Source organism: Chelon labrosus (genome assembly GCF_963514085.1).
Source record: "Chelon labrosus genome assembly, chromosome: 6".
Classification (NCBI taxonomy): domain Eukaryota; kingdom Metazoa; phylum Chordata; class Actinopteri; order Mugiliformes; family Mugilidae; genus Chelon; species Chelon labrosus.
Genome location: NC_140342.1, coordinates 1,295,136 through 1,309,717, shown reverse-complemented (window position 1 = coordinate 1,309,717; position 14,582 = coordinate 1,295,136). Strand labels below are relative to the sequence as shown.

At 41.3% G+C, this 14,582-nt stretch overlaps 1 protein-coding gene across 1 annotated transcript; it reads left to right on the top strand.

The window, feature by feature from the left end:
- Positions 1-10,179: 10,179 nt before the first annotated feature.
- Positions 10,180-14,237, top strand: LOC311488962 (GTPase IMAP family member 9-like). The gene is made up of 2 exons (XM_084545833.1): positions 10,180-10,250; positions 13,111-14,237. The coding sequence occupies exons 1-2, from the start codon at positions 10,229-10,231 to the stop codon at positions 13,998-14,000; spliced, it is 912 nt and encodes a 303-aa protein (XP_084401959.1). The 5' UTR covers positions 10,180-10,228; the 3' UTR covers positions 14,001-14,237.
- Positions 14,238-14,582: the final 345 nt, after the last annotated feature.

The following is a 14,582-nucleotide window of genomic DNA, read 5'->3' as shown; positions in this document are numbered from 1 at the left end:
ACGAATTAAATGGTTGAGAAGAAGATAACTATCAAAACCCTTAGCGTTGTGAGCGATGAAGATGTAATCTTTGTATTCCTGTTTTCTGAAATGCTTAAAGAAGCTTCCTGCGCATGTTAAGCCCCATGAACCCCATTTCTCACCTAGCAGCGTTTGTGTACTGATGTAAAAGGGTTTGTGTTCGCCTGATGCGTCTACGAGTGTTTCAAAGTCATAAAACACTACCTGTTTTGAATAGTCAGTCTCAACTTTCAAAGGAGTCATGTAACACAGATGGTCTTCGGCCAGTTCCTTTACGGAGCACACGGGGCATGTTTTAACTCTACATCTGTGCTGGGTGGTGCTGCTGATAGCGTTGTAATACACCGCTTTGCATGTATCACACTTTTTAATCATCTGACAATCGCTGGCAGCTTTACCCGCCATAGGGCAGTGGTAAGACACTTTATGCTTGATATAACAGACGTTGGATCGGCACGTCATATTACAATCAGAACATTTCCTCCGTTTTACCATGTTGTTTTTTGTACAATCTGATGTAAAACATACAGAACAGTGGCCCGAGCAGTGGTGCTTCCATAACTGACCATAACATGTGTGACAATAATTGCAAACATGAGGCGTACCCAGAAATGTTTTCAGATCGGTAATACCGTAGTAGTGGTTTTGATGGAGGAAGAGATAAAGGGTTTTAGGATGCATTCCTTCACACGTTTGAAGATGCATTCCTTCACACGTTTGAAACTTAGAGAGGGCTCGCTCACCTTCCGCTCTGAAGAAGACGACGATTTTACAGTCTAAAGCCTGTTCAAATTTAATAATGTCATTAAATGTCACAGGAGTGTCGTGTGATAACCCCGCCTGATTCTGTAACACTCTAGCTTGTACGGTGGCCTCGGTTGTGGATAATTCCCGATTTAACAGGAGTGCGAGGTTAGTGGCGAAGCATAATTGATCGGTAGGGTTAACGACTATATGTAAGCAATGTGCTTTCTTCCTGCAGATTTCATCGTTGAGAATGGTTTGTATCTTTCTTTTAACACCCCCTCGAGGACTACGTACCACCTGCATGACTAATTCCAGCATCTCATCCGTCATAAGGGACGTGTTTGATTGCACTAATCTGTCGAGAAGATTCTGAAATTCATTTAGATCTATATCACCGTCGTGAGCGGCGATGACAGAGGCGTCGTTTAAAAGTCTTTCCCCCCTTAATTCTAACTGCACCACATCCCCCTGTCTGGCATATGATAGAGCTCTTTCTACTGATTCTTGGACAGAACCCATCACGTTACAGTAAAACTCTGCATAATCAGGCACAGGACCGGGAGAGGGAAAATTTAGAAATTGTCGTATTTCAACGTTGTTAAATTTGTCTCTGGAAATCACCCTGGGGGGTTCAGGATTTTGTCCCGCACCCCTCTGGGCGGCAGGTGTTGCAGGTAGGCCGCTAGTAGATGGTCTGGGTAATGACTCAGCGGACGGACGATCGGCACGTGCTTCGGAGGGGGGATGTACATGCTCGGGGGACGGGTGACTGGTTGTAGACGGCCCGGGTAACGGCTCTTCGGATGAACGATCGGCACGCGCTTCGGAGGGATGAGGTACATGCTCGGGGGACGGCTGACTGGTAGGAGGTTCTCTTAAACTCTCAAAGGCTCCGTTCACATTGTCAAGACGCTGTAAATCAGAAGGTTCAAGGCGAGCCAGGGCCTCGTTTAAATTCTCTAAATGCTGTAAATCGTTTAATGGAGGTAAAGTTTGTGAGTGCGGCTGATCAAGATGTTGTTGAGGGATTTCTCTTAAAGATTCAATTTCTGCATGAAATAACTGAAGAACTGACAGCGGAACCGAATTTTCCCCTTGGTTATTGTCATTCATCATTAAAACATACAACTCTACCCGAGCGATGCTGAGACCAGATTCCAGGCCGAAGAAACTATGTTCCAGAATTCTCTGAGGGCCCTTCTTCTTGCTCGGCGCAGATGTCCTCTCCTTCTCGTCCTTCTTGTCCTTCTAATCCTCCGTATCACCATTCAGAGCGGCTGGGGGCTGGAGTCTTCTGAATGGTGAGAGACGGATTTTAAACATAACCGACGTCATTTAAAATGAAATTTTCAGATAAAATGTTCTTACCGACAGCCGGATCGCTCTCTTGTTTCTCTGACGGTCTGGGGTTTATGGGGTAAGGCAAATCCTCGGTGCTGGAGCTGTCATTCCCTTCATCACCTTTCCAAATCAAATGTTTGAAAATATCATGACGAGTAACATCACATAAAAATTAAAAAATAAAACATCATTGATAAAATATTCTTACCAGCAGTCACCTCACTCTTCTCCGGAGTGTCAGGTATGAGGATTAAAGGGGAACTCCGGCTCAAAATGAACCTGGGGTTAATAACACATGTGTACCGAGTTCGACCGTTCTCTGGTATTTGTTTTCATGCATTTGTTTTGTTAGTCAAATGTGACCAGTTTTCTTGCAAACCGCTATTTAGCGTATAACGCTAGCCTTCGGGGCACACCTACACATAAAAAGAAATCGCTATTTCTATACCACTAACAAGGCTCACAATATCACCACACTTACACGGTAGCATAACTAGGGTCTCTACATGTAAACCGAAGCATTGAGAACGTTGCAAGTATACAGGTAGTTTATTAAAAAAGGAACACAGTACCGTTCGCGTCCGGCTCGCATATCCAAGCGGGCGCCATCTTATGAAAATAAGGCCTAGTTTCTTTTACTAGTCAGTGAGCCACATAGCTCACCGATTGTCTGCCATACATTCTCCCCAGTAGATCTTCTTGAGCTCTCTTCAACAATTACAGCATCTAAACCATCAACCTGTCTTCTAGATCCAATCCCAACTAAATTGCTCAAAGAAGTTTTTCCATTAATTAACACCTCCATATTGGACCAGATAAATTTATCTTTATTAACAGGATATGTGCCTCAGTCTTTTAAGGTTGCTGTAATTAAGCCCTTACTCAAGAAAGCCACTCTAGATCCAGATGTTTTAGCCAACTGTAGACCAATCTCCAACCTTCCTTTTATTTCCAAAATTCTAGAAAAAGTTGTTGCTAATCAGTTGTGTGACCATTTAAACAGGAATGGTCTGTTTGAAGAGTTTCAGTCAGGTTTTAGAGTTCATCATAGTACAGAAACAGCTTTGGTTAAAGTTACCAATGATCTCCTCATGGCTTCAGACAGTGGACTTGTCTCTATACTTGTTCTGCTAGATCTTAGTGCTGCATTTGACACTATTGATCATAATATTTTACTACAGAGACTTGAAAGTGAGGTCAAGATTAAAGGAACTGCATTAGACTGGTTTGAATCCTATCTATCTGACAGATTCCAGTTTGTTCATGTCAATAATGATTCCTCTACTTATACAAAAGTAAGTTATGGAGTTCCTCAGGGTTCTGTGCTAGAACCAATACTCTTCACGTTATACATGTTGCCATTAGGCAAGATTATTAGAAAACATGGCATAAACTTTCATTGCTATGCAGACGACACCCAGCTATATTTATCTATGAAACCAGATGAAACTAATCAGTTGGTTAAACTCCAAGCATGCCTTAAAGACATAAAGGCTTGGATGACCTGTAATTTCCTACTCTTAAACTCAGACAAAACAGAAGTTATTGTATTTGGTCCTAAGCATCTCAGAGATTCATTATCTAATCACATGGTGTCTTTGGATGGCATTACCTTGGCCTCCAGTACTACTGTAAAAAACCTTGGTGTTATATTTGATGAGGATATGTCCTTTAAATGTCACATAAAGCAAGTGACCAGGACTGCCTTCTTTCACCTGCGTAATATCGTCAAAATTAGGAACATCCTGTCTCAGAGTGATGCTGAAAAACTAGTTCATGCATTTGTGTCGTCCAGACTGGATTATTGTAATTCATTACTGTCTGGCTGTCCAAATAGCTCTTTAAAAAGCCTCCAGTTGATTCAAAATGCCGCAGCAAGAGCATTGACAGGAATTAGCAAGAGAGATCATATTACTCCAGTTTTAGCTTCTCTTCACTGGCTCCCTTTAAAGTCTAGAATAGAATTTAAAAACCTCCTCCTTACATACAAGGCCCTTAAAGGCCTAGCTCCATCGTATCTTAAAGACCTTATTGTACCATATCATCCCAGCAGATCACTTCGGTCTGAAAGTGCAGGCCTACTTGTGGTTCCTAGAATTTCAAAAAGTAGAATGGGAGGTAGAGCTTTCAGCTATCAGGCTCCTCTCCTGTGGAACCAGCTCCCAGTTTGGGTTCGGGAGGCAGACACTCTCTCTATTTTTAAGGTCAGGCTTAAGACTTTCCTTTTTGATCAGGCTTATAGTTAGGGCTGGACTAAACCATCCCTTAGTTATGCTGCTATAGGCCTAGGCTGCTGGGGGACGATGAACCAAACACATGTCCTCCTTCTTTCTTCTCTCCTCTCTCGCATCCTCCACTTTCTTTTCTCTGGCACAGAGCTCTTGCCCTCTAATTTCCTATATACTACTAGTCATACAATTCTGTGCTATTACTATGTAGAATGTTTACTGCTGTGTGTGTCCCACCCCCCTTCCCCCCCTTCCCCCCCTTCCCCCCTCTTCTTGTGAGTATCTCTGGCCTGGAGTGGTGTGTTTCCCGTGGAGCTCTATACTACATCTGTTGTCGTGGTCTCATCAGCCTGCCCAGTCTTCATGGAATCCTGCAGTTATCCACTCCTACCTGAATGAACAATTCTCCAACCTGCCTATGATTCCTCTTACATTTTCAAACTGTCATGTAACATCATCAGTTTGTATCATAAGATTCCACATGTACACTTTAGTCAGATATGTGTATCTATGACAGATGTATGTTTATCTTGCTGTTCTCTTCTCTTCTCTCTTTGCTGTTCTCTTCCCTCTTTCTTCTGTCTGTACCCGGCTGGCCTTAGGCAGATGGGTCCCTCCATATGAGCTGGGTTCTGCTCAAGGTTTCTTCCTGTTAAAAGGGAGTTTTTCCTTGCCACCGTTGCCTTCAGGCTTGCTCTGGGGGTTTCAGGCCGGGTTTTTGTAAAGCGTCTTGAGACGATTTGTATTGTTATTGACGCTATATAAATAAAATTGAATTGAATTGAATTGAAAAGCGTCAACAGCAAGATTGCTCAATTCAACTTCAAAAAACTATAAACACATATCTCCACTTCACATGAGGTAATGAGATCCTACAATTTACAGATTACAAAATCAGCCTCGCCTCAGTTCTACAGAGAGTATTGAGTCCATAGGGTAGCATTTATAAACAGAAACATACAAAAGACATACTGGTACATTTCCTTATGGAGCACACTCACTGCTAGAAAAAAGGGGACATTTGTTCTTATTACAGGAGGTTAATAATTTCCTTTTTTTCTTACCATTGAGGTTGTACTAACCAGCAGCCCACCACCAGTCCTGCCATCCAGCTCAACACCAGTCCTCCTCCCATCCAGTCCACCATCCAGCCCACCATCCAGCCCACCACCAGTCCTCCCATCCAGCCCACCATCCAGCCCACCATCCAGTCCACCACCAGTCCTCCCATCCAGCCCACCACCCAGTCCACCATCCAGCCCACCACCAGTCCTCCCATCCAGCCCACCATCCAGTCCACCATCCAGCTCACCACCAGTCCTCCTCCCATCCAGGCCCACCATCCAGCCCACCATCCAGCCCACCATCCAGCCCACCACCAGTCCTCCCATCCAGCCCACCACCCAGTCCACCATCCAGCCCACCACCAGTCCTCCCATCCAGCCCACCATCCAGCCCACCACCAGTCCTCCCATCCAGCCCACCACCCAGTCCACCATCCAGCCCACCACCAGTCCTCCCATCCAGTCCACCATCCAGCCCACCATCCAGTCCACCATCCAGCTCACCACCAGTCCTCCCATCCAGCCCACCATCCAGTCCACCATCCAGCCCACCACCAGTCCTCCCATCCAGCCCACCATCCAGTCCACCATCCAGCTCACCACCAGTCCTCCTCCCATCCAGCCCACTATCCAGCCCACCATCCAGCTCACCACCAGTCCTCCCATCCAGCCCACCATCCAGCTCACCACCAGTCCTCCTCCCATCCAGCCCACTATCCAGCCCACCATCCAGCTCACCACCAGTCCTCCCATCCAGCCCACCATCCAGCTCACCACCAGTCCTCCCATCCAGCCCACCATCCAGCTCACCACCAGTCCTCCCATCCAGCCCACCATCCAGCTCACCACAGAACCACCTCAGCAGAAACGCGGTAAGTTCTGCTTATATATTCAAATAAATCATGACTGAATTGCTAGTCGTTTTGTGTTGTTTAATCACGGTATACATGATAACCATGTTAAACATTTAATCTGTCTCTCCTTAAAATGAAATAATACTCTAAATGAAGAAATGTATTTAAATTTGGAAAAAAAACACAAGTGACTGATTAGTGTGAGGTGACTTCTGAGGTTTTATACCAGTAACTACTGTAATATGTAGGTCTGAATAACTTGCCTTTCAAATATTACTAAAGGGAAATATAACGTTTCAAAATTCTGACAGGATGATTGACAGATGCAGAAGCAAAAACAAACTTTTGGCAAGTGAATTACTGCGGTGGTATAGGCCACAATGTGCTACCAGAACAACTTCAGTCTATGTAGGAACTGATGATGATGGAAAACACTGTTGCACATCCAAAGTCTGCTGTAGGTGTTCGGTGCCTAATTTTTAGCTGTATAGAATTCACTTCTGTAGCTCAGAGGCAGAGCGGGTCGTTCCTTGATCGGAAGGTTGTGGGTTCGATCCCCGGCTCCTGGTGCTACATGTCAAAGTATCCTTGAGCAAGATACTGAACCCCGAATTGCTCCTGATGCATAGCATCAGTGTGTGAATGTGTATGAATGAGTTAGTTTCTGTTCGATGGACTTTGCCATCACTGAGTGAATGTGTGTGAAAGGGTGAATGTGGCACGTAGTGTAAAAGCGCTTTGAGTGGTCAGAAGACTAGAAAGGCGCTATACAAGTACAGGTCCATTTACCATCCATTTACCATTTACTTCAGTCTACTGTGTATATGGACAAGCTTACTATGTGCACACACACACACACACACATCAAAATACATGGCTGTAACAATTCACGTCCTATGCTGGTATCTGTTAATAAATGATAATCAACTCAAAATATGGTATAACTTAGCAAGATTTCATATTCTGTGGGGAGTGTGGATTTCTGTCATCATAATCAGTTTCTTATTTCTCAGTTTGTTTATATGTGTTTATACATTTATAAATTAGGTCCCTGATGATAATACAAAGCCCTATTCCAGTGAAGTTCCTATATTCAATGAATAATATATAATATAAAACAACGAAGACAAGATATTTAATGTTCAAACTGAAAGATTATTGTTTCTTTGCAAAGATCCACTCATTTTGAATGTCATGGGGCATGGGTATGCCATGGACACTAACACACCCCCATGGCTTTTGAACTTAGCACTGATAACAATCTGGGAGGTCCTTTTCCTCTTTATCCTGAAGAGCACGACGTCCATGAATTCCAAAAACTATTTTAGCGACAAACTGTGTTAACTGACAATTGTTTTCCAAGGTGTTCCTGAGTCCACATGGTAATATTCTTTACAGTAGTGATTCCCACCGTCACATAGCATCCTCAGAAGGCTCAATCATTCACAACCAAGGATGACTTGCTTGTGAATGAATTCCAGGGATGCCCCTTTTATGCCCAATCATGACACTCACATGTTTCCATTGAACCTGTTCACCTGTGTAATGTTCCAAACATTCCAGTCTTGATCCTGTCCCAGGTTTTTAGGAGCATGTCACAGGCCTCAAATTCAAAATGAGTAAATATTATCTAAAAAACAATAACGTTTTTCAGTTTGAAGATTAAATGCCTTGTCTTTGTAGAGTATTAAATTTAATATAGGTTGATTTGCAAATCGTTGTATTATGTTTTTATTTTCGTTTTACAGTTGACCCATCTTAATTGGAAATGGGGTTTGTAAAACCCATTGAATCAGATTGACAGAATCTTCATACTTACTAAATCATTCTGTGAGACCCTGTGCCATGTGAATTGAAGCATTATCAGTCTGGAAGAGACAAACTCCCATCAATATTCAGATTATAAAATATAGGTAATCTGTGTGGGAGGAACTACATTCATTGTTGTTCCCCTCATCTTCCAGGCTTTTTCTTCAATTGGTCACCTGTTTGTACATCTTGTAGACTATAACCCTTGGTAGAGCGAATAAGTGACCATACAGCATATGATTAAACAATTTCCATGTATTTCAATGAGTGCCCTGTAAAAGATTACAATATCTTTATTATTATTTATTATATATCTTTCCAATTGTAATGTGACATTATATATTTGTTATTGGAATTGAGGTATTTAGACCAGTATTCATTGTAATAACAGCTCTTCACAGATACATTTCCTTAATTTCAACAGATATGTCTGCAAACAATAAAAAGAAGCAGAAGAATTCTGCAGTCTCAGACATGTCAACAAGGAAGAAACTGAGGGGGAAAAAATCACCCAAAGGTTATTAAGCTTTCCTAGATTTACATTTCACCATTTCAAATCAGACTTCAAATACAGTTATTCTTTTGCCTTAGCCAGATATACTTAAGTCATAAATATATCATGTGTTGTCTGTCAAAATCATTTTTTAATACATTGATGAAGATGTATGAGCTCAAACTCAAGCACTTTTTTTGCTCTTTCAGAATGTAACCATGGGATCCAAGAAGGGGAACCTTACTACCCTTTGAAGAAGGTGATCCGATCCAAAATGCAGAAGGTTAGCTTTACAATAATTAAAAGTCTTCGATGTACTCAGTGGAATTGCAAGCACCCCAACTGGAAACCCCTTAAAAGTAACCCCCCAACTTTGATGTTTTTTCAGGGGATCCAAATGAAATTGGTGGAGTGGGAGCCCTGTTCACTCTGGTATGTACAATTTATCATAGTTTTGATTGGAATAGCCTAATTCTTAGTACTTCAAAACTTCAAGTAATAGCCTTGGCTTGTATTTGTGGGCAGCTGTGGCTCACTGTGTCAAAGTGTCCTTGGGCAAGACACTGAACCCATACTCCGACTTCAAAAACTTGAAAGACTCCCATTTTGTGGCAAACCAGAGAACACATGCTGTGTTTGCAAAAGCTTGACAGATCATCTCTCTCCTTCACACATAGATAGATAGATAGATAGATAGATAGATAGATATTGCATAGTTCCAATAATATAAATGCAATTAATTAACCACCATGCAGAGAAAAACTTGATCATACACCAGAAATAAGTTATTACTAAGACCAGACCAGTGGTGGCAGCACTGTGTATGTCATAAGAAACGTCATCAGTGGAACACTGCCTGGCTATTTATTGAAATATCATGTTAGAGAAGTAATACCTAATACCACAAATAACACGTCAGTCCATTTTCTTACAAAGTGAAAATATTCAAACAGCTAACAATGATTCCAACAAGCAAGTCAAAAGTCTTCTTCTTCTTCTTCTTCTTCGTCTTCTTCGTCTTCTTCTTCTTCTAGCAACCAAAACGTTTCAGTTTCACATTATTCTGGCGAGATCTGAAAAATCTTCGCAACAACGAGCGAGCGAGTGATTATGTACATTCACTGAGTGAATATTATGAAAATAAAATATATATTTCTCGCTAGAAATATAATCAAAACGCATTTTTATGCAGAAACTAACTCAAAATATAGATTTTTTCACTAAAAATTTGAGAAATGTCCGCCATGTTTTTTGTTCTCGCGGCCGGAATCGTGAGAGTCACGTGACTTGGACGCAAAACCATAGGAAAAGAATAGGCAAAAAAAATGTAACAGTTATACGATTCAAGGGCCATTATTGTAACCCCTCTACGTTTTGGCACTTGGACCAACGTAGTCAGGGTACGTTTTTCTATGAGAGAGGCAAACAGTTGTGTCTTTCTACAAGGAGCCCAGGCCCAGTTTCATCATATTGACCACTCTAGCTTTATATTTAACTACATGGGACCTGGGTTACATAAATTTAATGACGTCTGTGGTGATAAGGACATCACATGATCAGAGGAGGAGACTATAAACTATAAAAAGCAGAATATAAAGCAGAGCTGATGAAAGTGAAAGTATTCTCCAGCAGAGAAGGACTTCACAGATCAGCCGACTGACAAACACAATCATGGAGACCAGAGTAGCTGAGTGTAAGTACATTTAAAGCTGTTGTGTTAATTTAGTTTTGAAGCTGTTTTCTATAATGAATTTAACTGAATAAACATGAAGCTGTTTAAATGTGATTTATTGATGTATTTTACTTCATGTGTTTGTTTTGTCTGATCCTGACGGTTCACTCAGATATTTATTCTCTAAATTATAAACTGTCTCCATGTTGGAGAGTTTCCAGCTGAGAATCAGGACTCAGTGGTTCTCCATTATTTTCTGTCACGCGTCCCCGAGAGGACAGAACCTGTGTTCCTGTGTTCTTCTACTACTAGGTAGAACAGGCAGTAGTTTGAGCTCTGCTGCCACCTAGTGAATAAAGACACTAATACTGACCCCCCCCCCCCCCCCCCCCCCCCCCCAACACACACACCAGTCATTCTTAAGGATGTCATAGCTGTCAAATGTTGGTGAATTGGAGCTGAGATCAGATTAATTTTATCATTAGTTATATCCTGTATATCCTCAGTCGTCTGGTTCTGTCTCTGCCAGCTCTGGGTCTGTATCGGCTTGATCTGCACATAACTTGATGAAGATGATAGTGTATATATATCAGAGGTTGCGCTAGACTTTTTCATTGTCGGTCATTTTGACTGACAAGGTCATAAAAATTCTGTCATAATCTATTTTTACCCGTCACTTTAATTATTTTTTAAACGATTATATATTATCATTTAAAATAAAGACAGCTAAGGGTCAGAATTCTAATGAGACATCAATATGGCACACCATTTGGTTTCAAATGCAGCTCCCCCTCTTTCCCTGTTTAATATGTCACTGTATTATATTTTGCTGGAGGTTCTTTTGTCCAGAGTTGTTCTGCTGTCAAAAACAAAAGAAGACAAAAATACAAAAATACAAACCAATACAAACCAAACTAACACACACAAAAAACACACACACCAGAACATTGTACTGCTGCTACCAGTTAAGATGCTAACATTATTAATATGTCATTTGAGGGCATGGTGCTGATGTTTCCACGAACGGAATCATGTAGATTTTTCAGTCAGCAATTTAAGGTATAGAATCGGAGGACTGTGAAAATGTATTGTAGGTTCATTGTAGATGTAAGTCACCCTCTTTGGTGACTGAAAATGTAACTCTTAGCTGATGTATATATACATATTAGGGGTGTGCATCTCTCCAATATAAGACGATTCGATACGTATCTAGATACATGGGGTACGAAACGATTCAGGAAGGATACATTTTAAAAACAACCGATTCGATTCGATTCGGTAGGATTTGATCCGATCCGATCCGATCCGATTCGGTACGATTCGGTACGATTCAGTGCAATATGATGTAATCCGATGAGTCTGTGCAAATTCTCATTTGTCCAGGTCAAAGGCATCTCTAGGCAATTGAATCCGGTCAACTGGACTTGGTTTTTGTCTGTGAAGACGTTTCGCTCCTTATCCAAGCGGCTTCATCAGTTCGAGAGACTAGCAGCAAGTCTGACTAGCCCGCAGACACAGACAAAAACCAAGTCCAGTTGACCTGATTCAATTGCCTAGAGAGTAATCCGATATAGTTCCTTGTTTAAAGTAGACATTTTACATTATGAATGTTCCTAAATCAATCCTAAAAATGTGATATTGTTTACCTTCATAGTGATAAGTTTAATAGAGTCTCGCGAGATTTTTGCGGGAAAGAGAGAGAGAAAGAGAATAAGCAAGCGGGGCTTCCAGCTGTATTGCTGATATACCGTAATTTCCGGACTATAAGCCGACTTTTTCATTGTCGGTCATTTTGACTGACAAGGTCATAAAAATTCTGTCATAATCTATTTTTACCCGTCACTTTAATTATTTTTTAAACGATTATATATTATCATTTAAAATAAAGACATATTCAATAGCATTTCCTTTTCATTGAAGTTTCATTAACTTTAAGTACTTTTTTCAGAACAGTATTTATTTTAAATGGTAACCAAAAAAAATAAATAAATAAAATTTCGGCTGCCGACACGTGTCCGTACTCGGAACGGGACTGCTAGCGTAAACAGCTCTTGGACGGTACGCACAAGCTTCCACTGTTAAGAGCAAAGGGGATGGATGACAGGCTCAGGCTCAGACTCAGAGGCAGAAACAGATCAGTTGGGAGAAATATGGATAATATTTACAGCCGATTAAACAAAAATTGCAGCAACTTTAAATGACCGTGGAGCAAACACAACCGCGTCATCATAGGTTATGGAAATAAAATTAGAACGCCAGTAATTTGAATTAAATTGTAATAAAGTTACACACGACCCACAACATAAATAACAAAGAGCATAGGCTCAGGAACGGATAACAAAAAATTATCCATCTGACGATTTTCAAGTGCAGCAGCTGGCTCAGTTAGTTGCATATACGGTGCGTAGAAGAAGATAACTTCTTCTCCACCATTGCATTTTGCATCTCGCCCACCGCCTAGAGGCAGTTCACACCTCCAGGGGTGTGCACCACACTTTGAGAATCCCTGGTCGATAGTTAGCTGCATAGGTTCAGTGTGATCAGAGTACCAGGAAATCGTGCACCGACAAAAGTTCCGAGATGTTTGGAACGTAAACTTCGACGAGAGAGAAGAGGCAATTAATAAGGTCACTCGCCACCAAGTGGTCAGGGTTGTGAACTGCAATCTGTCAAAATGACGGACGGCCTTCAGATTTTTCCGTCATATTTTAAAAAAACGGTCAATGACGGAAAATATTCGGTTAACGTGACCCCTGATATATATATATGTGTGTGTGTGTGTGTGTGTGTGGGTGGGTGTTCAAAAAGATTATTTTCAGAGAGCTGCAGATGAATTTAGACTTTACAGCATCTCTAATGTCTCTGTGAATTTTTCCAACAGATGCTGAACAGGAAAGAGAGATGAGGATTGTTCTTGTTGGGAAAACTGGAACTGGGAAGAGTTCAACAGGAAACACCATCTTAGGAAGAAAGAAGAAAGAAGAAAGAGCTTTTAAATCCATACCGGGTATTTCTTCAGTAACTTCAGAGTGTCAGAAGGAGACAAGAGAGTTTGAAGGTCAGAGAGTGGCCGTGGTTGATACTCCAGGTCTATATGACACCAGAAAAACTGAAACAGAAAAAAAAAAAGAAGTGATAACAGAGATCACTAGATGCATCTCATTCTCTGCTCCTGGTCCTCATGTGTTCATGGTGGTGATCAGTATAAACAGATTCACAGAAGAAGAAGAGGAAACAGTGAAACTCATCCAGAAGATCTTTGGAGAAGCAGCAGCTCGTTACACGATTGTGTTGTTCACCCGTGGAGATGATCTGGAGGAAGAAGATGTCTCCATAGAAGAAATGATCGGAGGAAACAAAGCTCTCAATGGCTTCATTAAACAGTGTGAAGGAGGATATCATGTCTTTAACAACAGAGATAAAGATCCATCTCAGGTCAGAGAGCTGCTGAAGAAGATCAACTCAATGATCCAGATCAATGGAGGAAGTTACTACACCAACGAGATGTTCAGAGAGGCTGAGAAAGCCATAGAAGAAAAGAAGGAAAAACTACTGAAGAAAAATCCAGACATGACGCCTGGAGCCGCAAGAAAAGAAGCTGAGAAAGACAACAAATTTATTTCTGATGGCAAACTTATTGCCATAAGTGCTGTAGTTGGAGCTTCTGTTGGAAGTGTTGCAGGTCCAGTGGGAATTGTAGTTGGAGCTGGAGTGGGAACTGTAGTGGGAGGTGTAGCTGCGCTAGTGAGAGATGATTGTGTTATACAGTGATTCATTAGCTGCAGCTCATTAATCACAGTAACTAAGTTTTATTTGAGTCTTTATGTTTATGATCATCTTCACTAACTGTGAGCTTCTTAATGTCAGTAACAATTATTCATCATGTGATTAATGAGACCAAGCTCTGCTGTCTTAACCTTCAACTGTCCTGAGATTACTAATGTTCTGATTGGATGATGATATCACATGTTCTTTGTGTCTTGTAATAAATCAACAAACCAAACACAATGTGCATTAAGACAGTTATTCATTAACAGTGTTCCCTTTGATTAATGCTTTAAAACACAGTCACAAACATTAGAAGGAGCTGCTAAGATGGAGACAACCACAGACACCACACTGAGCTTCAAGTCTGCTCTTCAGGAGACATGTATGTGACGTCCAGGGGTGTCATCGATCTACTGCTGCGTTCAAATGGAACTGCTGAGCTGGTGGTCACGACATGGGAAGTCCTGTACACAAAATGCTTTGTTGTGTTGTGACGTCAACTATTGTGACATGTTGTGAGAACACTGTTGCTGATCAATGGTTTGCTTCTAAATCGTAAAAATATAAAAATAAAAATAATGTAAA